Here is a 25068-nt window from a genome sequence, read left to right as displayed (position 1 = left end):
TGAGGTGAAGCCTATCGCATTTATTGCAGAGTTTTACTGCAGCTAATACATGAAATGGATAATTAAGGTTCGATAACACGTGATTGCCTATGAAGACCTTTGCAACTCAGGCCTGCATCCCTCTTTCCAAATGAACATTCTCAGGTCTCCTGCCGGTGTCAGGCTCTGGGCTGCTGCAGCTTGGACCCCCAGAGAGGGCCGAGTGGCTCAGGAGGGGACTTCAGTCCATGTCCACCCTCCTGCCTGTTTTTATGGCAGAATTTATTCGCTTTTTTCTCAGCCTCTCCCGATTCATGTTTTCTATCCTGAAAACAAAAAGACTGCAATTAGGCCCAGATGCCCCATCGATGCTTTTCAAAGTGATGACAGTTGCTAGCAGCAGGGTGGGAAGCAGAGCAGCAGATCAGCACTGTGGGGGCCCCACTCGGGTAGGAGGCCTCTCTCACTCCCAGAGCTTCCCCACCTTCTGCTGGGAAGTCGTGCCCTCCCCCTACCTCCTGTCTCCTCTGTGCTGTGACCCCTCAACCCCCAAAGAATCAGCTGAGAGGAGCTTGGGGCACTTTCTGGCACCTGAGCCTATGTAATAAAGCATCTTCTTTGGATGGCTCCGTAGCTGTCTGGCTGGCCTTAGCAATCATGTCTCGAATTTTCTGAAGACAATCTGCCAGATTTCGGAACTGGTAGCGGCTGCATTCAGAGGTGAGTATCAACTCTCCTGACTTGTTGATCTTATTTCTATGCTGCAGAGAACAAAGGTAAAACCTGAGTTCTACAGAGTAAAGGTTTAAATGCAACTGAGGGATTACAGAAAAAGGAGTCCGTGGTTACCGTGATGGCTATCTTCTGCCGCACGGGCTCTGCGATCCACTCGGCGGTTGCCAAATGGAACCTGACTTCAGCCTTGGAATTCACTGTGAATAAAGGGATGAGAGAGCACCGGTCACTGAGATTCTCAAGTAGGCTCTGCACCCTGTGGCTGGTGATGATCCTGAAACAGGGAGACAAGACATCCATCCAAGGACGTTTCTGTCCTGTGTCAACTTCGGAATGCAAAGTTGGTGATGGAATGAGCCTGCAAACATAGCGAGGAACTTCTGGACAAAAAGTAACTTCCAGGAACTAAATGCTCAGTGCTTCTCTTACAGTTTAGTGGGTCTGAAAAGAATGGGGGATGGGTTCCATGAGAAGGAAGGAAACCTGTTCTCTGGCTGCCAACTCACACTGTGATTTCCCTTTGTTTAGGCCCACAAGCCAACCCTAGTCCTAGCAACCCACAGCTGAGAGTCTAAGGATCAGACCACATTCAAAAGAATAAAGAGGATTATTATAAACTGGTGGTATTTGAGCTTCTGCTAAAAAAAATCCCTTTATCCCATATGAATGTAAGCACAGAACTCAAGTACATCTCCCAGCCAAGTTTTAAAATGAAAGAAAACAAGGTGCCTTGTACCTTTGTTAACATTCTGGCCCCCAGGACCGCTACTCCGACAATAAGATATCGTCAAACGATCTATAAAAACAGAACACACACCAAAAAAAAAAAAAATTATTCCATGGCAAAATGCACAAACTGTTAATTTATTATCAACATCACTATCCCCATTACACCCCACTTTCAATGGCTTTTACATATACTAACGTAACATTCAGAGCAGTAAAGTCAGAGATTATTCACAGATGTCAAAACTAAAATCAAGAGTAAGTACCCTTCCTAGGGTCACAGTAGAGGCTGTAAAATCATGACCTGGGTTGTCTGCTTCTGGTCCAGTCCATCTCACTAGATCCAGCTGCCCCAAGCTTTTTGCCATTTTTTTTTTTTTTTAAGATTTTTTTATTCATGAGACAGAGAGAGGCAGACACATAGGCAGAGGGAGAAGCAGGCTCCCTGTGGGGAACCTGATGTGGGACTCGATCCCAGGACCCTGGGATCCTGACCTGAGCCAAAGGCAGATGCTTAACCACTGAGCCACCCAGGTGCCCCACCATTTGTTTGTTTTAAAGCACAGACACAAAAGCTCAAACTAAGGGACAAACTTAGTTTACCGTTGTTTATTTCAAAATGTGGTGGATGTGGGATCCCCACAGACTGTAAGCTGCAAGGGGACAGATATTCAGTGTGTGGTCCAGTGCCCTGTCAGCGTGTAGAAACATCCTCTGGATGAAAGTGTACTTGAACTGGAGCTGGGAACCTTGCTTCTATCACTATGATCTTGGCAAAGTCCCTCTGCTTCTCTGGGCCTCAGGTTTGTTTGTCTGTAAAATGTAAAATGAGGTTCCTTCCTTCTGTTTTTGTAATTCGTGGGAAACAGACTCACAGTGTCTGAGGAAAGTGGGGAAGACATGGTAGTGGGAAGATTTCAGAAGACTGGATGGAGCTGCAAGAGGTATGGGTGGCAAAGAACTGGCCCCAAGGCAGTGGAGAGCAGGCCTTGATGGGCAGTGGTGGCCCATCTCAGGACTGCTTCTGAGACTTTGTTCCCTTTTTAAAAAGATTTTATTTATTCATTTGAGAGACAGAGAGAGCACAAGCAGCAGGAGAGGCAGAGGGGAGAAGAAGAAGCAGACTTCCAGCTGAGCAAGAAGCCCGATGGAGGGCTCCATCCCAGGACCCTGGGTTCATGACCTGAGCTGAAGTCAGATGCTTAACCGACTGAGCCACCCAGGCGCCCGTCTATATATATTTTTTAAGATTCTATTTATTCATTCATGAGAGACACAGAGAAAGAGAGAGAGAGGCAGAGACGCAGGCAGAGGGAGAAGCAAGCTCCATGCAGGGAGCCCGATGTGGGACTCCAGGACCACGTCCCAGGCCAAAGGCAGGCGCTAAACCACTGAGCCACCCAGGCATCCCCCACTCCTTTTTTTAAAATGTAAGCTCCATGCGTAGCACAGAGCCCAATGTGGGGCTTGAATTCACAACCCTGAGCTTGAGATCTGAACTGAGATCAAGAGCTGGACACTTAACTGACTGAGCCACCCAGGTGCCCCTAGAGACCTCCTTCCTCTTGAAAAATCAAATCAATTCATTTCTCTGCATAGGTGAGGAATGCATGGTACTGTAGGGGGACAGTTCCAGCACCGTGTCGGCAACCTTGCCTGTATCCACAGAGGCTGCCAGGGCAGGGTCTGTCTTTCAAAAAGGTCTGTGAGGCCCCCCAACACAAGAGCACCTGAGACAAGTGAGGAGCTGCAACATGGCTGGTTCCCACCTATCTCCCTGGAGGCTGTCAGGAGACCATCTCTTTGCCTTTGGTTCTGATGAGACGGGCTTTCTTGCCACCTCCAGCCACAAGTACTCCTCAAGGCATAGCTGACGGCGACCAAACTGCTAGTTGCAGCAAGGCACCAGCTCCTAGGCCACAGAGTGGCCTCTTCTTTGTGTCTCAGTTAACTAGCCTCTTTGTTTCTGTGTCACCCTGAACAAGGGCTACAAGGAGCCGGCACCTATGGCTATTACTCCTTTCACTGTGGATGTCACAAACTCTCTGATTCTAAAAAAGGCTTGTTGTTTCCCAGGCTCTGCCTGTTAGGCCTTGCCTTGTATTGCACACAATTCTAAAGTTATGCAAACAGTTTACAGGGAGAAGTCCCACCCTTCTGTTCCCCAGCCACCAAGTCTGCCCTTTCTTTGCCATTTCTCAAGCCAGTCCTCATATCCAATTTCTTTTTTTTAAGATTTTATTTATTTATTCATGAGAGACACAGAGAGAGGCAGAGACACAGGCAGAGGGAGAAGCAGGCTCCTCACATGGAGCCCGATGCAGGACTCGATCCCAGATCCGGGGATCATGACCTGAGCCAAAGGCAGGCGCCCAACCGCTGATCCACCCAGGCGTCCCTGCAGCTTAACTTCTTCCAAATAACCATCCACTCATCTACTGTAGAGACTGGCCCATGCCGCAAGATCATCAAGAGCTCGCACATGTACTCTACGCAACACTCTAGAGTGGCTATACCACCATTTTTTGGCCTTCTAAAGAGCACTGAGAGGATTCTGCTTTTGCACACCAAAAGACAGTTTATTTTTGTTAAGCTGGAAAGATCTGGAGGGAATGTTTTTTTTTTTTTTTCTTTTTTTTTTTCTGGAGGGAATGTTGAGGAGTGGGGGAAGTGACTGATTTTTTATAAAATAAAATTACTTACCTAGTGGAATGTCATTATTGGCTTGCTTTGCATCATCCTGCAATGTAACATACACAGTATCAAATTAACATTACCTGCTCTGTGACTCCTAACTGGTCCAGGGCAATCAAAGAAAGGACGTAAAGCCACAATGCAAATGTAATACAACTATTTTCAGGTCCGCAGCAAAATCATATCAGGATGACAGAAAAAGTTTCCCCAGACTCCAGAGGTACCACCTCTGAAACACTCTACTAGGAAACTGGAACTGACATCTCCAGCCTTAGCTAGCTAGCATTGGGTACCAACCATCAGGGGCCTGGCTCCTTGGAAGCAAGGCAGGCTCCACAGTACATGTGCCTCAGACAGACTCCAAAAGGAACACGCTCTACTAACCCAGAGCAACAAACCTGGTGGGCCACCTTGTTCCTTCCTGGGCCACAGGGGCTCACGTGAGAGGCCATCTGCCTAGATAGTTTGTGTCAAATGGAACTACTCACTCCAGGACTTCTCACCTCCGTGTCTCTCCTGTGCTGTTTCTGAGTAGTAAAGTCTGTGAGCCCCATGTCCACAGGCCTTCTGAGGCTCTTCTGGCCACCCAAACTCATGGTATCCCATGTCCACATGGCCCCCCCTCCCGGCTTCATTCCTTTTCATCCTAGAATGACTTGGGAGTGAAATCCTCATCCCCCTGCACTCTCTGTAGCACAGAAGACTCCAGGCCCCAGCTTCCTCAGGGCCTGTTCTCCCTCTTCCTGAGCTATCCTCACCAGCTTCCTTATTACCTCCCTATGACTTTCCCATGTTCTTTTGCTTGCTTTTTGCAACTTTTAAACACTGACATGCCCCTGGAAGCCTTTCTCTTCTCTATCCTACTCCTTTCCCTAGAGCACTGCATCTGTGTTGATGCAAATATCGTCTATGTTCATCACTTCCAATTTCCTGGTTCAAACTCTCTGGCAGCACCCTGGTCTGTCATTATTTCTCCTTGCTACCCGATGTGTCTTCCTCATTTCTTTACTGTCTGCTCCTTCCATTAGAACATCACCTCCAGGACGCAAGGCCTCTGTTTTATCTGCAATGCTTCAAACAGTGCCTGATACAAGTAGGTACACAATATACTTTTTGTTGAATGAGAAAGAACAAACAACTTTCTCATCTCCACTAATGGCAACTCAATTCTTCCACCTCAGACTTCAATTCTTCTCTTATTCTCACTTTTTTTTTAAAGATTTTATTTATTTATTCATGAGAGACAGAGAGAGAGAGAGAGAGGCAGAGACATAGGCAGAGGGAGAAGCAGGCTTCATGCAGGGAGCTCAACGTGGGGCGTGATCCTGGATTCCCGCCGAGCCACCCAGGGATTCCCCCTTATTCTCACTTCTTATAGAAAATACATCAGAAAATCCTACAGGCTTTTGTTTCAGAATATACCTAACACCTGACCAATTCTTATGAGTCATAGTGCCTCCTCTCTGCTTATCATCTCTTGGCTGTGTTACTGCGATCTTGTAAGTGGCCTTCTTGTTCTTGCCATTCTACAGTCCACACTGTAAGGCTCTATGAAAGTGATCCTTGTTTCTTTACTTTTCTTTTTTAATTTTAAGTACCCTCTACACCCAACATGGGGCTTGAACTCACAACCCCAAGTTGCACGCTCCACCAACTGAGCCCAAGAGTGATCCTTGTAAAACTAAGCTGGACGCCTCTGCCTCAAATCCTCCATAGATTCCATGGCATTCAGAGTAAAGCTAAAGGCCTATTAACCCAGTGAACAGGCCTTGCCCCATCCCATCCCTCTCCTCTTCAGCTTCACCTGCTCTGACTCCCCTGCTCAGCCACACCTCCCTGCTTGCTGTTCCTTGAACAGGTGGAGCATGCTACCTACCACTTTGAGGTGGCTGCAGGGATGTTCATCTCCCCACTATTCCCCTGGCTCACTGCCTTGCTTCTTCCAGGTCCTTACTCAAATGCCATCTTCCCAGATGCCTTCCTAGACCATCCTACTTAAAACAACAATCCTTCCCCCTTTCTTAGCACTTGTTCCTTCCAGGCTTTGTTCTCTCCAAAGTACTTAACGACCATCTCACACACTCTGTATTTCTGATTTTATTTATTGTCTCCCTCCATTAGAAGATAAGCTCCACAAACACTCAGATTGTGGTTGTTGTTTTGTTTTTCCACTTCCCTATCTCCATGTCCAGCATAGTGCACACAAACATGTTTTCATTTGAAGTTTGTTGAATGGGTGAGTGAATAAATGCATGTTGTCTTTCAGTCCTGCAGGTGGAAACGCAACCAGAACTGGCTAGGTCCTCTCTCTCTCTCCTGCCCGGGGCCTGACCGAAGAGCCTGTACGCAGCGGGCTGGAAATAAACGCGTCTTGAAGAGAAGCCCAGTTTCCTCAGGCGCGCTGGGGTTCCTAGAAGCTACGGGCCATGTAACTTCCCAAATGGTTCCAAACGATTTGGCAGCCTCTGGGTTTCGCGTCCGCTTTGGAGGCCCCGTAACCAACGCGGAAAAGCGGGTGATGCTCTTGGAAACTCTGAATGCTCCCTGGCCTCCAGGGGGCGGGGCTGGGGGCGGGGCTAGAGGCAGGACCCGTCCCGCGGCCCCGGCCCTGCTCGCTCCCGCCGCCCACCCCGTCCTGCCCGCGGCTCCAGTTTGCTCCCGCCCGGCCAATGCGGCCCCGGCAAGCTGAGGTCCCCCGGCAGCGGCGGGGAAACGCCCCTTCCTCCCCTTCCTCCCCTTCCTCCCCGCCCTCCTCGCTCACCGGGAGCCTCCAGGCGGTGTCCGAGCCCCGGGATTCCGGGTAGAGCTTGTCCAGGCTGTAGATGCTCTGGAACTCGGGGCCGTCCGTCTGCTTGTGCAGAGCCCGCCGGGGGCAGCGCGCGGACGACGGGAGCAGCCAGGCCCCGGCTCGTTTCAGGCCCCAGCGCAGGGACGCGGCGGCCGCCATGTTCGGGTCCCCGGGCCACTTCCGGTGGGCGCTTCCTTCCGCGTCCCGCCGAGCCTGTTTCCCTCGGGACTTCAGTTCCGCGCGGCTGTCAGTTCCCGCCCGGGTCGCAGAGAGGCGGCGAGCCGCGCCCCCGGGCCGCTGTCCCCGGCATCTCCTCCGGGAGGCAGGGTAGGAGCGCGGAGGCCCGCCGCGGCGGAGGGAAACACGTTGTCCGGCCAGAGGGCTCTCAAGAAGAACCCCCGGAATCCGTGTCCCCCCGAAACATCACTTCTCTCCTTTTCTGGGGCTGCGCCCTTCTCCAGGACCGCTCTCCATCATTGAGGCCCGCCCCGCCTGGCCTAGTGCGGCTCCATCCCCTTTTCTCTGACTCTGCGCTGCTTTATCTCCTTTTTTTCCTTTCACGTCACTCAATCTTTTTTTTTTTTTCAATCTTATTATTATTTTTAGTCTACTGCCTGACTCCAATCAGAATATAACAAGCTCCAGGAGGGCACTGGCTCGCTGCTGGGTCTGCAGTACCCAGAACCTGGCACATCATACGTACTCAATAAATATTTGTAAGATGAGCTATTTCGGGGTGTCTGGGTAGCTCACTTGAACGTCTGCCTCCCATTCAGGTCATGATCCCCAGGCCCTGGGATTGGGTCCTACCTGGGGCTCCCTGCTCAGCAGGGAGTCGGCTTCTCCCTCTCCCCCTCTTCTCCCCTACTTGTATTCCTCCTCTCACTCTCTCAAATACATACATAGATTTTATTTTATTTTTTAAATTTATTTATGATAGTCACAGAGAGAGAGAGAGAGGCAGAGACACAGGCAGAGGGAGAAGCAGGCTCCATGCACCGGGAGCCCGATGTGGGATTTGATCCCGGGTCTCCAGGATCGCGCCCTGGGCCAAAGGCAGGCGCCAAACCGCTGCGCCACCCAGGGATCCCTCAAATACATATATATATATAATTATTATTATTTTTTTTAAGATTTCCAGGCAGAGGGAGAAACAGGCTCCATGCCCTGATGCGGGACTCAATCCCCAGACTGCAGGATCACGCCCTGAGCCAGGGGCAGGCGTTCAACCACTGAGCCACCCAGATGTCCCTATGTCCCTAAAAAAAAAATATTTTTTTGAAAAAGGTGAGTTCTTTGGGAGTGTGTTTTTGAAAGGTGAAGTCTGCTAGAGCTGTTTTAGTAACTTCAGGTTCATTCACAAGGCAGTCTAAGCAAATCCTGGTTGAGCAGGTGTGTGAAGTCTCCACAAGGCAAATACCAGATGGGAGGAGAAGCAGGCAGGTGGAGAAAGAGATGTTTTTTAAAAGCGGACCCACACCCCTTCGCAGAAGAAACAGCTTTGTGGGCATGATGACAGTTTCTCCTAGCCAGGAGATAAAAGAATGCTGGGGAGGTGAGTGGAGATTTGGGCAGCCACAGACAGGCTATGCAGAGCCCTTGTGCAGGGTTCTTAAGACATGAACTTCAAAACTGAGGAGTTCTAACTCTGTGAAAGGTTCAAAGTAGAGGAAGCAGTGTTTGTAAAGAGTTGTTGGTGAAGTTACTTTGTTGAGAGGCAATGTGGTTAATGAAAACAGCTCAATTTGTGATTAATCATCCTAGTTATTTGTAATGAAGTTTTATTTTTATTTATTTTTAAAAATATTTTATTTATTTATTTATTCATGAGAGACACAGAAAGAGAGGCAGAGACCCAGGCGGAGGGAGAAGCAAGCTCCATGTAAGGAGCCCAATGTGGGACTCAATTCCAGATCCCGGGATCACAACCTGAGCCAAAGGCAGACCTCAACCGCTCAACCTTTGACCCACCCATGTGTTTTATTTTTAGTAAAAGCACAATTACCTAGCAAAATATGCCCCTAGGGAGGAATAAACTACTTCCCAGGCCCTGGCTTTGTATATGCAAACTAGGAAGGGAATGGCGATTCATATTCACTTGCCTTTCAGGCTCTAGGCTGGAAGGGGAATCTCCTGGGTCCCTCCCCGTCTTAGTCCCAAAACCTCAGAGGGAACTGAGGCATCTCTATGGTGACAGGAATAAGCTGCTCCAGGGAGCAAAGCCAGGGACTCACTCAGGTCAACAGCTCAGGGATTATGAATAATAAAGTCAGCATCAAAAAAAAAAAAAAAAAAAAAAAAAAAATAAAGTCAGCATCATTCCATGGCATTATTGCTCTGAGGCTGGGCTCCAGCCCTGCTCCTGACCCAGAGTAATAGAAAAAAGGAGCTGTAGGTTTCCATGGCCTCAAATAAACACAGCCTGCTCAGGCCATCTGGTGGCCTGGATTCTGGACGAGGGCGGGGGGTGTAGAGGAGTGAGACAAGCTACCCTGGGGTGGAGAGAAGAGCAGCTGGCAAGCTCCTCTCACCTGCTGCTGTGGTGAACCATCCAGAATAGAGGCCCTTCTGGAAGAAACAGGCCTGAGAGGTGCCACCTGTTCCCTTCAAAAGGTGGGCACTAAAGGCAGAGGCCAGCCTTTTCCTTCCTCCCCTTGGTCCTCCACAGGCTAAGATGGTGCTTCAAGAAGGGGACATTCAGTGGCAAGAAGAAAGAAAGGAAGAGACAAAGCATCACCAAGCCATTCCTGGCACCTGAAGAGCTTGCAGGGACCAGTCCTTCCCCATGGCCTGTGAATTAGAGGACCCACAGGATTTTCCTTTCTCCTTTTCTGGAGGGCCCGGGGTCCAACTGGCTCTAAAACTAAATATTACAAAGAGATAGGGAATGCGCAGTATTGCAGAGTGGAATTGGTCAGTTCGGGGTTTGAATATTTCTATGTGACTTTGAATTCCTGACTTAACCCTAAGCCTCAGAAACTCCATCAGTAGAACAGAGATTTTATAGCTGCCTCCCACGGTTGACTTTGCCTGGAACGAAGTCAACAGACAACAAAAGTTAGCTGCTGCAAAGGGATGATAAGGAACTTCTTTTACTTTCGGGGATTGGGTGGCTTTTATTTTTTTCTCTGCAGCACTGGGGTGGGAAATCCAGTCTTGCTAATTCTATTCCAGACCCATCTTCCTTCCTCCCTGAAGGGCTGAGCAGACAGGCAGAGTGAGTGGGCAAATCTACCCCTTCTTCCTGGAATCTGCTTCCTTCACCACCACCCCTTATCTGCCCAGTTCCCTGAAAACACCCTCAGTAATTGGGCTGTTTGGCTGCAAATCCCAAGGGAGTGAAGCTTGGGACTTCCCCTCTGCCCTCAATCCCCAGAGCTGTGTGATGTACGGTGGGTGTGTGAGATGCACAAAGACAGGACCATGGCTCCAGGGCCACTTCTGCTTTTAGAATACTGGTGCATTTTTTATTAAAGAAGAGAATAAAGCATTTGTAAATATATTTCTCTCGGGTATACTTCAAAGGTGACGCTGGTCGGCCGCTACAGAACTGGGGAGCAAACAGGCAGGAGCCCTTTCCCCACCCTACCCCCTCCACCCTAGATGACAGAGACACACGGAGGGCTGGGAGCTGCCCAGCTCCAAAGGACAAAGGGTTCCAAGATGTGTGAACGGAAGGACCAGCCGACAGCGCTCATCACAGTGCCGCCCAGAGAGCAGGGTAAGCGCCTCCAGGGAGGTCGGGCATGCTTGTTAAGAAAACCCCTTTACCCCTTAGAAACAGATAAGGCATGAAGGTCCCTGCTGGGTTCCTAGCACAGAGGCCAGGGCTGCTGCCTTCCACCGGGCTGTGTAGCTCCTCTGATTTCTAGGATCTCAGGATGGGTGGCAGAAGGAACTGGAAACCCTGGAGAAATGCTTAGGGCAAGCTGGGGGCCTGGACATCTCTTAGCTGAAGCTGGACTTTCTGAAGCCTTAACGAAAGGTTTAACCTGTGACCCAGCTGGGTCCTTAAAACCCCCACCCCTCAAAAAAAGATGGGAGGTTTAAGAACAGCATTTTATGGGAGAGAGGAGACACATTCCCTACCAGGTCCCATTTCAATACTGTTCAGTATAGGGTGGAATCGGGCAGTCCCCAGTGGGGAGGGGCAGGGGCAGATGCTGGGAGCACTGGCTGGTGGCATATGCCTGGGTCATTCTGGGGGCAGCAGGCATAATCTAAGGAGGGGTCGGGGGTCGGCCTGTGGGGAGCATGGGAGCGAATGAGACACATCATGGTCCCTGAGATGGGGGCAGGCAGAGGCCAAGCTTGGCAAGTCAGAGGTGGCGTGCAGAGACGGGGGCTCCCTACTGCCCAGATTCCTGGAAGGCTTAATGGCCAGAAGGCATTTCCAGGGCTGGAACCCGAGGAGGCTGGCTCTGAGGGAAGCAGGATGTACTGTTCGTGTATGGCTGCCGAGGGGCTCCCTGTTCCCCTCCTCTGATTGGCTACAGATCTGCAGTGGGCTGAGAGTCCCCAGGGAGAAGCCCGCCTCACCAGGGCTGGAGTGGCTGGAGTGGGGGGCACTCGGGGCCTGGCTGAGATGTTCTGCTCTGCATGGCAGGGGCTGTCCCTGACCTGGTCAGAACCCTTTAGCTGATGCTAAGGAATGACAGCGTGTCGCAGCTGGGGAGAAGCAGTGGGTGGTCCAGGAGACCCCTGGAACCTGCAACAGCTGGCTCTGGGATCCCCCTTCAAGTGTTTCCAGTTGTGGCAAGGGGTCAGGGAGACCTTGCATTGCAAATCTCTCAAAAAAACTGAACCTTGAAAAAAAGAAAAAAAGCCAAGTGGTCCAGAATGGCTTTCAGAGAAGCCTGGCCACAAATCTGCGAGCAAGGCCCAGGGTCTGGAAGCCAAGGGCTGGGGAGCTGGGAATCCCCATGGGAGTGGGAATGTTTGGCTTTGAAACTCTTAGCTGCGTCTTTAGGCTGACGCAGGATGGTGGAGGTCCTTGACCACCTCCCAAGTGAACAGAGAACAAGCTACGTCCCCCACATGCTCCCTGGGCCAGAACGCAGCCTCCACTAGGCTATATTGCTGCTGGTGGGCTCCCTCACTCACCAGAGGCTGCGTGGCCCAGGCATGAGGAGCCCAGTGGCCTGACCCTGGGGGAGGCTGCAGGCCGGGAAAGGGGTCACTTGCTGCTGTGCGTCTTGACTTTGGTGGCATTGATGTCGGCCTTGGTCTTCTGGATCCTGGAAAAGATCTCTTTGAAAAGCGCCTTGTACTCTGGCTGGCTCTGCTCCAGCCGCTTGTCCACGGCCTCCACGTGCTGGCTCAGGCTCTTCTCACCTGCCCTGGCCTCCCCCTGGCCCTCTTCACCCCCACGAAGGTCTCTCCACGAGCTGTCTCGGGAGATGGGCCGTGAGGTCTGCACGCCAGCATGCCGCACCCCAGCGCCGTGCTGCCGGCACTTGCTCAGCAGCTCCTCATACTTCTCGAGCAGGGCGTGGTACTGCTCGTCCACCTCCCGCAGGATGGACATGCCCCGCTTGCGCACGCTGTTGGCGTGCAGCGTGAGGTTGCCCGCGTGCCGGCTGGCTGGGTCTTTGGCCACGATGGCATTGAGCGCGGTGTCGCTGCAGCTCTTGCGAACCGAGTGGCCCGGGGAGGCGGCCGGAGAGGAGACGCCATCCTGGGCAGCAGAGTCATCCCCGCTGCCGGGCTGGGGGTCATCGGCCTCGGGGGCCTGGGTGAGGGGCGCGAGCAGGGCCTCGGCCAGGTGGTCCTCCCGGCCCAGCAGGTAGGTCTTGGCCTGCTTCATCTGCTGCAGCTCCAGCAGCTCGGCCTCCAGCTCCTGCACGCGGAGGCGGCAACCCTCCATCTCGCACAGCTGCCGCTCCAGCTCCGAGTACTCCTGCAGCACCGCCGCGTACTCGCGCTCCGCCCGCTCCTTGCGCTGCCGCTCCTGGCTCACCTGGGAACGCAGCACACCCACCAAGGTCTGCAGCCGCTCGTTCTCCTGCTCCAGGGGCCGTGGACCCAGCTCCAAGGAGGAACTGTGCAGGCGGAAGGCATCCTCACACCTGGGAGGGGGCCATCAGACATCGGGTCAAGGTCAAGGCCAAGGTCCTGGGTACCTCCCCATGCTTAACATCTCTCCCCGCCTCTGGGGAAACTATTCCCTCTAGATCCACTCTCGGCCCTTTCTCTCTCTGCTCTCTGCTCTGGCCGGCTGACCACAGTGAACTGCTTCAGCCAGGTTTCTGCTCTCTCCTGAGCTCAACCAGCCAGAGGCACCGGGAGTCAGAGGGTAGGAGCAGAGGGAGGTCGGGGAAGGTCTTCCCCAGGCTCCTTCCCTGGTTAGTGCTGGCCACGCAGCACCTCCTGGCCTCCAGTAACCTCCCTCCCCTTGGCCCCTTCAGGCCTGGGGATGGTAACAGCCTCTTGCTGTTGCAGCCCTGGGGTACTGCAGTGTCCCTGTCGTTTCCCTACACTTTTATCCACACCTCTTCACTAATCGCTCCTCGGGGGTTACTCTGCAAGGAGCTGCCTCCTGCCAGGACCTTTATTGAAACACTCACTAAGTACAGAATATGTATTTGAAAAAAAATTTTTTTTAAAGATTTATTTACCTATTTGGGAGAAAGAGAATATGTGTGCATGAGTGGGGCAGGGCGGGGTGGGGCGGGGCAGGGAGGGGAGTGGCAGAGGGAATCTTCCAGCAGACTCCCCGCTGAGCGTGGGGCCCCTTGTGGGCTCCATCTAGGACCCATGAGACTCATGAGATCATCACCTGAGCTGAAACCACGAGTCAGACACCCAACCGACTGAGCCACTGGGGGTGCCTGAGTGGCTCAGTTGGTTAGCCCCCATGGAGCCTGCATAAGATTCTCTTTCCCTCTCTCTCTGTCCCTCCTCCCCATTTTCCTCTCTAAAGAAAAGAAAAAAAGATTTAATGGGAACTGAAAAGTGTGGTGTTAACTTCTCCTGAGTTAAAATTCTAGCTTATTAACGGGGTGACCTTGGATAAGCTCACCTAACCTCTGAGCTTCCGTTTCCTCATCTGAGCAGTGAGCATGATAAAACATATCTCACTGTGTTGCCACGGAGTGAAATCACTAAAAGCAGTGGGCGTGCAGCCAGGATTCAGTAAATGCCAGCTGCTGACGGTTTTTGGCAATAGGACCATCCCTCCAATAGCCTGACAATGCATCAGCTCATTCCCACCTGCTGCCTGGTGCCCACCCTCTCCTTCCTCTGGGACTTGGGGACATGGTGCAGGGTCCAGACTGCTCCCCCGCCCCATGGCACCCTCACCTACCGCGGGCTGGTACACAGCTCCTTGAGGCAGGGGAATGTATGGATGGTGCGTCTGCGTTCTCGCTTCTCCCGTCGCACTCGCAGCTGCTCCAAACCCCGCAGCTGTTCCACCTGGGCCTGTAGCTCCTCCACTTGGGCTTGCAGGCGCTCGATGGTCTCTGTCAGCCTGGGAGGGTGGGGTGAGTTGGTGGGGGACACACATGGGAGGGGCTTTAAGGGGATGGGGCCAGTCTTCCTCACTGCAGTGCCCCAAGAGGGACTCGGATTTGGGGACAAATGGGCAACCCTGGACCCTGCTGCCTGGTGCTGAGGTCAGACAAGAACTCCCTGTGTGCCCAAGGATACGCCCTTCTCCCACGCCTCCCAGGCTGAGCTGACCATTCTCCTCTGTGTCACCTTGGTCCCTCCTCCACCCTTTAAGCACTTATCATGCTGCACCATGATGAAATATTTACATGCCTGCCTTCCCTCCTGGGCTGTGAGCTTCCAGGGGGTGGGGCAGTCTCTTTGTATCCCCATTTCCTAAACAGAGCCTGGTGTGGAGCTGGCACTTTAAGAGGGATTGTGGCCTGAATGTGAAACTCCCCAAAAGTGACAAGGGCAATCTCACTACCATCCCAGGTCCCCAGGCCTGCACTTCTGGGAGAAAGAGCACGAGTCACACCCACTGGATCATATGCCCACGTGCAACCCGACCTGACCTCTCCCTCGTTCGCCCCCCAGCCCGCCACCCGGCCCTCACCCATGGATCTTCTGCTGGGCAGCCTTACTCTCCAGCACCAGCTTCTGGTTGGTCAGCTCCAGGTCTCGGGCTGTCAGGTCCAGCTGCTCGTACACTTTGGCATGCTGCTCATTCATGTGCCGCAGCGTGTCCAGCTGCTTGGTTAGGTACTAGAGGGGAGAAGATTGAGTACCCTTTCAGAACAGGGTTGGGGAAATGTGTTCACCTGGACCTCTTCCCACCTCTGGGAACACGTTTGCTTTAGGGAAGTTGTCTGCAGCAGAGTGGGGAGTAAAGATGGTGGTGTGATAGGGGTGCCTGGGATAGTTGTATCAGTTGTGAACTGCACAAGGCTATTGGGCCAAAGCTGTGTCTGCTAAGAGAGCATCTTTCTCTAAGTTGAACAAAGGCACCGTGGGCCAAGGGGTCCTTAATGGGTGGCGGAGCACAGGCAGGGCCTATGTGGCCCCTCACCTCAATCTCCTGCACTTGCTCCTCATTGGTGGAGTACATCTGCTGCAGAGACTCCTCCAGCTCCTTGTTTCTCTCCAGCAGTGTCTTTCCCAGCTCCGCGGCCAAGTGCAAGTCTAGTGGAGAGGGTGAGAATAACAGTGAGCAGCTGAACGAGCTCAGAGGACTTCCATAAATGTTCTGAGCATTCACTGTGGGCTATGCTTTGCAGACCCCAAGATAACCGGGACATAGAGCTGCCCCGAGGGAGCCTCCAGGCCTGGGAGGGGATGCAAGCCAGGAGCTTCGACTTTGCACTGTCGCTTCTGTCGGAAATGTCCTCTCCCCACTCCCAGGGTTCATCCCTCTCCATCTTCAAACCTGTGCTTAACTGTCACCTTCTCCAGGAGACCCTTTCCAACCACTGATTTGAAATCACACCCTCCCCCACCTCCCACTCCCTCTCTGCTTCATTTTTCTCCTTAGCACATACCACCATCTAACTTACCAAGCCATTTGCTCATTTTTCTCATTCATCTCCCCCCGACTAACTGTAAGTTCACAGGGCAGAGGTTTTGCCCTTTTTGTTCACTGATATCCCAAGACCTAGAACAGTACTCGGCATAGAGCAGGTGCATAATAAATATTTTCTGAAAGAATAAGTGAGGGGCGCCTAGGTGGCTCAGTCAGTTAAGCATCTGCCTTTGGCTCAGGTCATGATCTCAGGGTCCTGGGATGGAGCCCCACATCGGGCTCCTCGCTCAGTGTGGAGCCTCCTTCTCCCTCTGCCCCTCCCACCAGCTCATGTTCTCCCCCTCCCTTTCTCTCTCTCAAATAAATGAATAAATAAATAATCTTTGAAAGAATGAGTGAGCGGAACGTGCTAAGAGAATCAACAGACATGGGGTAAGTGCCCTGGGATGATAGGTAAGAGAGATCACTCTTCCTGGGGTCAGGGGGAGCCTCTGGAAACGGGCATCTTGCAAGCTGGGTTTGGAAGGGTGACTAGGATCTTGCTGAGATGGAAAGGGAGCAGAAAGGCTTGCTGGGTATTAGATTTTGCGGTGTGTGTGCATGTGCATGTGCGTGTGCGTGGTATTTGACAGGCTGGAGAGGGAGAGGGAAGAATGACCTGCTCAAGGTTATAGCCATGTTGGAAGCAGAATTCAGGTCTCCTGGCTCTGGCTGGGTACCGTTTGGTTCTGGTGACATATGCCCCTCTCAGAAACTTCCTTTCCCTGGGCAGCAAAACCATCATCGTCTTCCCCCAAGCAGCCATGATTCTTGTACCCTACAGGATTGGAACCTACCCCTCCCCATCTGAGCAGAAGGCAAAAGAACACTGTCAGAGAGGCTGGGAGGGGATCTAGCCTGTTCTTAGGGGGGCTGTGTGGTGGGGAGGAGGAAGGGTTAAGAGGAAGTGGCAGGTGCTGGAATCCCTAAGAATTCTCTCTAGTGGGTCTGGAGTTGTATGAGGTACCTAGACATTTGGGGTAGATATACCTCCATATATATGCCTCACTCTTCTTAGAAACAAAGGGAATAGCATATTTATTACTATCAAGGGAAAATATATTATTTCTTTTATTTCTAAGAAGAGTTAAGCAGAATGATGAAAATATTCTAAAGCTGACAGTAGGGATGACCTCACTGTGAATATGTGGAGACTTTTGTGTTGCTGTACACTTCAAGTAAGTGAGTTACCTGGTCTATAAATTATATCTCAGTAAAGCTGTTTTAAAAAAAAAGAAAAAAAGAAAAGAGCCTGGGTGGCTCAGTCAGTTAAGCCTCTGCCTTCAGCTCAGGTCATGATCTCTGGGTCCTAGGATTGAGCCCCATGGTGGCTCCTTGCTCAGTGCAGAGTCTGCTTCTCCCTCTCCTTCTCTCCCCCACCTCCTGCTTGTGCTCTCTCTCTCTCTCAAATAAACAAATAAAATCTTAAAAAAAAAAAAAAAGAAACTGTACAAAAATTCATAGTACATAGATCTTGGTGCACATCACTGCCTACATCCTAAAGATCCTTTCCCAGAAACAGAATCACCGGGACACAGAGTAGGCCTATTTGAATCATTCTGCCAAAAATGCTGTCTGGGAAATCTTGGGTCTTTTTCCCATCATGAGGTTGTTTCTTTTTTCTTTTCTTTTCTTTTCTTTTCTTTTCTTTTCTTTTCTTTTCTTTTCTTTTCTTTTCTTTCTTTTCTTTCTTTTCTCTTTTCTTTCTTTTCTTTTCTTTCTTTCTTTCTTTCTTTCTTTTTTTCTTTCTTTCTCTTTCTTCTTTCTTTCTTTTCTTCTTTCTTTCTCTTTCTTTCTTTCTTTCTCTTTTTCTTTCTTTCTTTTTTTAAGATTTTATTTATTTATTCATAGAGACAGAGAGAGAGAGGCAGAGACACAGGCAGAGGGAGAAGCAGGCATCATACCGAGAGCCCGACCCGGGACTCAGTCCAGGGTCTCCAGGATCACGCCCTGGGCTGCAGGCGACGCTAAACCGCTGCGCCACCGGGGCTGCCCCGTGAGGTTGTTTATTAAAACAGCCCTTGATCTAGGCTGATGGTATAAATCCAGATCAAGATGTGTAAAGGCAACTCTGCTGGGGCCGATGTGGTCCAGGGATTCAGGTTTTTAATGCTTTCCCTGTCCAGACAGCGATCCTTCTAGACTCCCCAGGGCATGGAGGGTCTCTCTAGCCGCCCCCTTGTGAATTTCATAAATACAGTTGTTTCAGCTGAGCCCCTAGCTTGGCACCAGCCAGGTCTGGGGAAGGGGCTTTTCTTCTTAGAAGAGCCCAGGAGAGCAGTGACTCCCAGTGGGCATAGGAGCAGAGTCTCGGGCTCTTTTTCAGCCAGGCTAGGGATCGGACTGACATCACCTGATGGAAACTAGAGGGCCTGGCTAGCCATGGGGCCTGGACAAAAGGCCAAGCTGCCTGTCAAGAACAAGCCTGGAGTCTGCTCCCACACATAAAGGTAAGGTTTTCAAACAGCCAGAGTGGAGTCTCCAGGTTGGAGAGTTGCCACTATGCCATGAGTGGCACCCTGTGCCTGGATGTCACCCGAAGATGTTTCCTGGTGGAGTGCAAAGCTGCTATCTTGGAGCAAGGCTGCAATAACTTAGCTGGAGAAAACAAAAGCTACTTTCCTAAACAGCCACTAAAAAAAAAAAAAAAAAAAAAAAAAAAAAATCAGGAGTGCGTAGGTGGTTCAGTCAGTTGAGCATCCGACTCTTGGTTTTGGCTCAGGTCTTGATCTCAGTGTCATGAGATCAAGCCCCACAACGGGGTTAGCGCTCAGGGTGGAGTCTACTTGTCTCTCTTCTTCTCCCTCTTCTCCTCCCCTCAGTCTCTGAAATAAATAAAATCTTAAAAGAAATAATCATATAAATCTCAGACAAAAACCTTCAGCTTTGAGCAATTAACTTCTGATGATGATGTCAAGAAAAACTGGTTACCTGATACAGACCACTAAGGGGGATATATATGAATTTATTAACTATAAGCTTGGCAAATGTCTAAAAAGTGTTAAGGCGTCCAGAGGTGTCCGTCTATAAAGTGTGAAGTTTGATCTGAGCATCACAGACCTACAGCCCTATGTAATGTTTAGTGGTTGGTGGAAATTTGGGAGCCCAGCAAGACATCCCCTACTTTGTGACGAGGGAGCCATACCATCTTCCTATTCTCTGTAATAAGATGGTGAATGTTGGACTCATCCCCAAACAGTATCAAATAACTCAGGTATAAATGAAAAAGAACACAGGGCCACAGTCATCAGGATTTTCTCCTTTGGGAACTGTCAGGTGGTCTGTGAAGAGGCCATTGCTACTGATGCCACCACCAGTGTTGGCACTGGGGGACAAGCTCCAGGGGTCACCTGCTTGGAGTTTCTGCAGCTTAACCTAGAGCTCAAGACCTCAGGTTCCAAGCTGAGGAAAGGGCAAGAACAACTGCATGTTATGCTCTTCCTTCCAGGTGAGCACCTGAGCTGCGTGTGTATTCCTACCGTCAGGCTGGGCAGCTGCAAGTCACTATAAACCAGGGACATAGAAGCTTGTGCTGTGAAGGCAGTGAATGTAACCAGGCCACCCAGTGACTCAGGGGTGGAGAGGAAAGGAACACAATAGAAGCTGTTTGGGGTGGGGGAGAATCTTAGAGACCTTCTCAGGGAAACTGGATCACAATGCAAGCTAAGCTGGTCAAAGCTGCCAGGAGGGATCACAGGAGAAGTCTAGAAGCTGCAGAGCAGGGGACTGCCTGGAGCCAAATGCTGGGGAAAGTACACAGGCTAGGAGAGGGCTGGTGATAGTTCTGGGTTCCCAGGGGGTGCACCTCCCCCTGGACCAAGGATGGGGGAGGCCTGGGGAGCTGGCTAAGCAGGAAGTAGAAGCTGGAGTAATAAACTGCCTGTTATGGCAAGATTAATGGTCACACTGGACCAAGCTCAGGGGAGGTACCAAGTCTGAATGGGCACCTCCCCTGCATAGATCCTGGAGTTTTCTGGGTCTCCTGTAGTGGGCTATAGCAGTTTTGTCCTCTAAGCATCTGCTGATGTGCATTGCTGCCCTGGAGGCCTGAGAGGGAATGGCTGGGAGGCAAGGGGATGTCTTTGAAAAAAAAAACAAAACCTTGAAACTCCACTGTCCCCACTGGTTGGGGTAGGGTGGGGCGCCACAGATTCTGGAGCAGAGAGATGGGAAAGGAACAGGGGACAGGAGCGGGGAGGGGATGGAGACAAAGGTAAAGCAGCTGGGAGGAGGCAATCTACCACCTGGCAGGGCTGCAGGGCTCCTGCTTACCTTCAGGGCCCGAACTCAGGAACTCTGGGTTCCCACAATTGGGGTTCGGGCACCTCCCTCCCCTTGCCATGTCAGAGCTCTTGCCCAAGGCTGAGACTCAAGGTCAGGCACCCAGGACTTGAAATCTGTGACTCAGCAGCCTTCTCTCAGCCTGGAAAGACGTACCACAGGGCCCGCCATGCCTGGTCCAAGGTCAAGAAGGGAGGTGGGCAGAGAGAGAGAGAGAGAGAGAGAGAGCCTGTGCCTAACGATCAATGGCATTTTCTATTTTTACAGGTGCCAGTGTCAGGGGGTAGAAGGAACACAGTGAGGATCTAGGACCTTGCTTGTCCCAACCACTTCCCTCTATTGGGACAGAACATCGTGCAAGTCAAATATCATCTGGAAAGACAAGCTTCTGGAAAGTAGAATTGGGACCTGCCCACGGGACAAGGGGAAACAAATATGAGGGGAGACCAGGCTGGCTGAGCAAAACACCTCCTGAGCAACTTGGAGGAAACCCGGGAGCAGCCGGGCAAGGGAGAATTTGGGGATTGTACAGAGAAGTGGGATGCAACAGGCACCTGATCCCCAGTGTAGCCGGTCTCCGGCTCACGCTTCACCCCGCCATTTGGCTCTCTGTGCCGGGCTCTAGGAGGTGGTGCTACAGTAGCTATGTCTGAGACTTCCCCTGAACCCACCCCTGCCACTCTAGATAGCTCCTACTTTCTAGCTGTGTGTGGTCTTCTCACGTTGCTCTGTACCTTGGTTTAGCATCCTTTCCACCTAAAATGCTCATGCGGCCCCTATTCGCCCTCCAGCTCAGAGGGACCTTTGCATAAACCTTTTTGAATTTCCTAGCAGAAGGTCCTCTGTCTCTGCTCTCACTGCAGAAAGAGGGCCTTCTGCCCTCGCCCAGGGTGAGTGGGCATTTGTTTTTGGTCAAAAAGTCCAATTTCTCCCGACACTGCCTCATTTCTGGTTTCCCTCCTTGTTCCCAGGTCCTGGCTACGACTGGGGCCACAAGACAAGGCTGGCTGCCGCAGACCAATGAGGCCATCCCCTAAGTTGGCCCCAGAGCATGGCTGCCCAGCACAGCTGGAATCTCGACACTTCTTGCTCTCCGGAAGCAGCACGTCGTCTCCCACCCCTACTCTTTGGCTCCTTCCTCCCACATCTGGGCCGGGCACCGTGCCAGAGACTTTGTTAGGGGTGCAGGAATGAAATGAGACAGCAGCAATATCAGCATCAGCCTCCAGGGAAGCCATCTTCCCAGGCGCTCAGCTTCGAATTTTTCCATCTAGGCCTTCCTCTTCCATGAAGCCCTCTTACGGCATCCTAACACCCACACTCAGTTAGAGGCCCACCTCCACCTGCCCGGGTGCACCCAGGAAGCCAGGGCTGAAACTATTCCCAGCTCCCAGGATGGTGTTGGACACTTAAGTGTCAGCCTGACAGGTGTTTGTGGGATGCAAAATTGAGGGGGAGAGGTGCCCAGGATGGGGGACGAAAGTGTCACAGCCAGTCCTGGACATCACACTCCAGCAGGGAGGCTGAGGGTAGACTCCAGAGTATGACAGAGTTCAGCCCAGCACCCCCAGTCCCATACTGGCCCCCAGAGGCTCTGATTAACCCACGCTTCTGAGTATAAGGACAGTCCCATCTACCAACAAATCTGGCCACGTGGGGATGTGGGTCAGGGCCAGGACACAAAGAGTCCAGGATCTGGGTAGATGTCTCACAAGAGGGCAAAGCTAGGCATCTGGGGCCCCCGTGGATGCCGACGCAGAGCAGGGGGTGTTAGTACACACTGAACCAGACTTGTGTCCACACTCGCTTGGGTTGCTGGGTGACGGTGGTCACTTCTCCTGGACATGTTTCCTTGCCACTCCAGCTCTAACCATCCAAGAACGAGGCACTTTGGGGGAAGAGAGGGTGGATTTGACTCTGTTCCAGCAGACCTTGGCCCTGACCCTCTTAGGTCTCCTCCTCCTTCCTGTCCCACAGCTCCGCCCCCTGCCTGGAGTGATGTCACCTTGGCCACCTCATCACCAGATTCTAAACCCCTTCCAGCCACCCTCTCTCCCTCAGATGGGAGTGGGGGAGGCAGCTCCCACTTTACTCAGGCTCTAGTGTGGTGCATTGCTCAGAAATCCCAAACCTGGTTCCCTCTGAACCATGAGTCATCTGGGATAGGACTGGGAGCAAAAGGGCCAGGGGACCCCCTTTCCCTTAGGAAGACAGATTGGAGACTCCAAGTTTTTGCTGCTTCTTAGCCAGCAGGGTCCCCAAACCCCTATACACTCCCTGGGTAGAGGGTAAGGGAGTTGGGGAAACTTTCTGGGAGTCTTAGAGCTCAGGAATCCCGGCAGGGAAGGGTGCTACTGGATTTGGAATGGGATAACTTTCCGCTACACACACACACACACACACACACACACACACACACACACCATCCCTCTCAGCAAAACATAACCAAGGAGCCACCTCTCGGCCTTCAAAGATTTCCAGCCAGTACTCAGGCCCCCAACAATACCAGGGGCGCCTGGACAGTCCCTGCCTCCAAGATGGGGTGGGTGAGCTGGGTGAAGTACACCCCTGCGGTTCGGGGAAAGAGGAAGGCCGCTCCCCCCACTTTTGCACGTCCCCGCGGGTCTGGCCCCGGTCTTCCCTGGCAGCGTTCCCTCTCTCCAGGTCCCCATTCTCCAGACGCATCACCCTTCGGGGTCCGCGCTCCGGGCGCAGCCCAGCCCTCCCCGGGGCGATACTGCTCAACAATGGAGAAGCGGACAGGGGTCGCCGGGCGCGCCCCGCTCTCCCGCCGCACCCACACCCCCCGCGCTCACCCTGCTCCAGGTCCTGCTGGTCGTACCAGGGCTCCTCCTCCTCCGTGGAGAAGTCCTCCATGCCGGCGGCTCTCCGCATGGCCCCGCGGGCGGCGGGCGGCGGGCGGGCGGGCGCTGCGGCGGCGCGGCTCAGGGCCGGGGCGCGGGGCCCGGGACAATGCGGCGGAGGCGGGCCGGGCCTCCCGCGTCGCGCACTCGGGCTGCAGCGCCCCCGCCCGCGCCGCGCCCCCTCGCCATCGGCTGCCCCCCGGGCGCCCACGCGGAGCTGGCGCGCAGCCGAGGTCCGGCCCGGCCGCGGTCCTGAGGGGCCGGGGGCCCGGGCGGCGGCGGCACAAAGGGTGGGGGGGCGGGGACGGCGGCCGGGACGGCGGCAAGGACGGCCGGAGTCCGCCCGCACGTCCGGGGCGCTAGGAGCGCGCGGGGCCCGCGGCGGGCGCCCAATGCCCGGCTCCGGCCCGCGCTGCCCCTCGCCCGCCCGGCGACACCCGGAGCCGCCGCTGCATCTTGGCGGGGTCCGCCCCGCGCTTCCCTAGCCGCCCGCTCCGGGGGGTGGGGCCGGCCGCCGCGGGCCAATCGGGACACGTATGCAAATGTGGAGGCGGGGCCGGGGGCGGGGTCTCCCGGGAGCCCTGGCGGGGCTCTTGCTACTTTAACCTCACCCTCCCTCCCACGCTCCATCCCTTGGGTTTACCTACCCCTCACTGTCTGAGATGATTTTACTCTGTTTACCTGCTGTGGCCACTCTCTCCCTCTAGATCTCCTTTCATTTATTTATTTATTTATTTATTTATTTATTTATTTATTTATTTATTTATTCATTTATGACACTTTACTCTGTTTACCTGCTGTGGTCACTCTCTCCCTCTAGATCTCCATTTACTCACTTATTTATTTATTTATTTATTTATTTATTTATTTATTTATTTACTTATTTATGAGAGACACACACACACACAGAGAAGCAGAGACACAGGCAGAGGGAGAAGCAGGCTTCATGCAGGGAGCCCGATGTGGGACTTGATTCAGGGTCTCCAGGATCACGCCCCGGGCTGAAGGCAGCGCTAAACCGCTGAGCCACCCAGGCTGCCTCCCCTCTAGATCTCCTAAAAGCACAGATCGTGTCTCTCTTGTTCACAGCTGACTCCTCGGTGCCTAGAATAGGCTGTCCCGTTGGCACTTTCCATGAACACTCGTTGAATGAATGGATACTTATTTACGATTACCTTTAAGAAGTTGAGTGTTTATATTTCTTTGGCCGGACACCTCAGGCCAGGAGGTGTGTTCCCTGCATTCTGGACGTTTCCCTTTAAGCTCCTGCTTCCCTCCCCTTCCCTCTCCTTCCATATCCTATATCCAGTTACACCAGTTAGAGCCGTACACAATTTCACCTTCTAAGCATTCTTTCCCTAAAGGAGTTATCAAACTCAAGCATTCATGGAACTGATTATTACTAGGACTCACCATGTGCTGACACTGTTGAGGCATCCTGAATACATCCAACTCTGAATACATATGGAAAATATATCCAACAAAGGACTTGCATCTGGAATATAGAAAGACTATCTACAAATCCAAAAGAAAGACAGCCCAGTAGAAAAGTGGATAAAAGACTTGACCAGGCACTTCTCAAGTGACCAAATGACCCAACAAACATGTGACAAAGTGTTTAACTTCTTTAGATGCATCAACACTTGTAGGGGAGGAGAAGGAAACAGGGTTTGCATAGGGAGGACTTGGGATGAGATGTGGCCTTGACAAAAGCCTCCCCTGACTCTGGACAGCTCTGGACTCTGAATCAAAACAATTCCAAGTGACACTGGGGAGAGGGCTTTATATCCCCCTCCGCATTTCCACAAGTCATTGAATGGATGCAGGTGGTGAATGGGAAGCTGTATGATCTTGGGCCAAGGAGTTCTTTTCAGCTTCTAGAGAGGGCTGGCAGCTGAGGACTGTCAGCTAGCAGGCTTCCCAGCAGGTGGGTGAACAAATCCTTCAGTTCTGAAAGGGAGTGTGAGGGATGCGTCACAGCATCCATCATGTATGCATACCCTGTAATCCAG

At 52.3% G+C, this 25068-nt stretch overlaps 2 protein-coding genes and 1 long non-coding RNA gene across 4 annotated transcripts; 1 reads left to right on the top strand and 2 right to left on the bottom strand.

Annotated features, from left to right (window-relative positions):
• On the bottom strand, positions 1–7122 carry MRPL58 (mitochondrial ribosomal protein L58). The gene is made up of 6 exons (XM_077854177.1): positions 6896–7122; positions 4144–4180; positions 1451–1510; positions 829–911; positions 571–740; positions 1–305 (listed from the first exon to the last, which is right to left on the bottom strand). The coding sequence occupies exons 1-6, from the start codon at positions 7079–7081 to the stop codon at positions 221–223; spliced, it is 621 nt and encodes a 206-aa protein (XP_077710303.1). The 5' UTR covers positions 7082–7122; the 3' UTR covers positions 1–220.
• Positions 6897–11708, top strand: LOC144286999 (uncharacterized). Its single transcript, XR_013354931.1, has 3 exons — positions 6897–7249; positions 8056–8209; positions 9597–11708. It is a non-coding gene; the product is annotated as an uncharacterized LOC144286999 (long non-coding RNA).
• On the bottom strand, positions 10362–23159 carry CDR2L (cerebellar degeneration related protein 2 like). Of its 2 annotated transcripts, none has more exons than XM_077854172.1 (5): positions 23009–23159; positions 15423–15535; positions 14970–15118; positions 14229–14393; positions 10362–12990 (listed from the first exon to the last, which is right to left on the bottom strand). In XM_077854172.1, the coding sequence occupies exons 1-5, from the start codon at positions 23085–23087 to the stop codon at positions 12099–12101; spliced, it is 1398 nt and encodes a 465-aa protein (XP_077710298.1). In that variant the 5' UTR covers positions 23088–23159; the 3' UTR covers positions 10362–12098. The 2 variants fall into 2 exon arrangements, with proteins under 2 accessions (XP_077710298.1, XP_077710299.1); XM_077854173.1 differs by lacking the exon at positions 23009–23159 and adding an exon at positions 20184–20824.
• Positions 23160–25068: the final 1909 nt, after the last annotated feature.

This window comes from Canis aureus, chromosome 16, assembly GCF_053574225.1.
Source record: "Canis aureus isolate CA01 chromosome 16, VMU_Caureus_v.1.0, whole genome shotgun sequence".
NCBI classification, from domain to species: Eukaryota; Metazoa; Chordata; class Mammalia; order Carnivora; family Canidae; genus Canis; species Canis aureus.
This window is presented reverse-complemented; position numbering and strand designations above follow the sequence as displayed.

Bases quoted from the DNA above. Each gene is read 5' to 3' on its own strand.
- MRPL58 (XM_077854177.1), bottom strand. From the start codon at position 7,081: ATGGCGGCCGCCGCGTCCCTGCGCTGGGGCCTGAAACGAGCCGGGGCC. The intron at 912-1,450 runs GTACAAGGCACC...CTTTATTCACAG, and splicing joins GGGCCAGAATGTTAACAAAG to TGAATTCCAAGGCTGAAGTC. The intron at 306-570 runs GTGCCAGAAAGT...TTTTGTTTTCAG, and splicing joins GCTTTATTACATAGGCTCAG to GATAGAAAACATGAATCGGG.
- CDR2L (XM_077854172.1), bottom strand. From the start codon at position 23,087: ATGCGGAGAGCCGCCGGCATGGAGGACTTCTCCACGGAGGAGGAGGAG. The intron at 15,536-23,008 runs GTGAGCGCGGGG...CCTCTCCACTAG, and splicing joins CCAGCAGGACCTGGAGCAGG to ACTTGCACTTGGCCGCGGAG. The intron at 15,119-15,422 runs GTGAGGGGCCAC...TCTCCCCTCTAG, and splicing joins AGCAAGTGCAGGAGATTGAG to TACCTAACCAAGCAGCTGGA.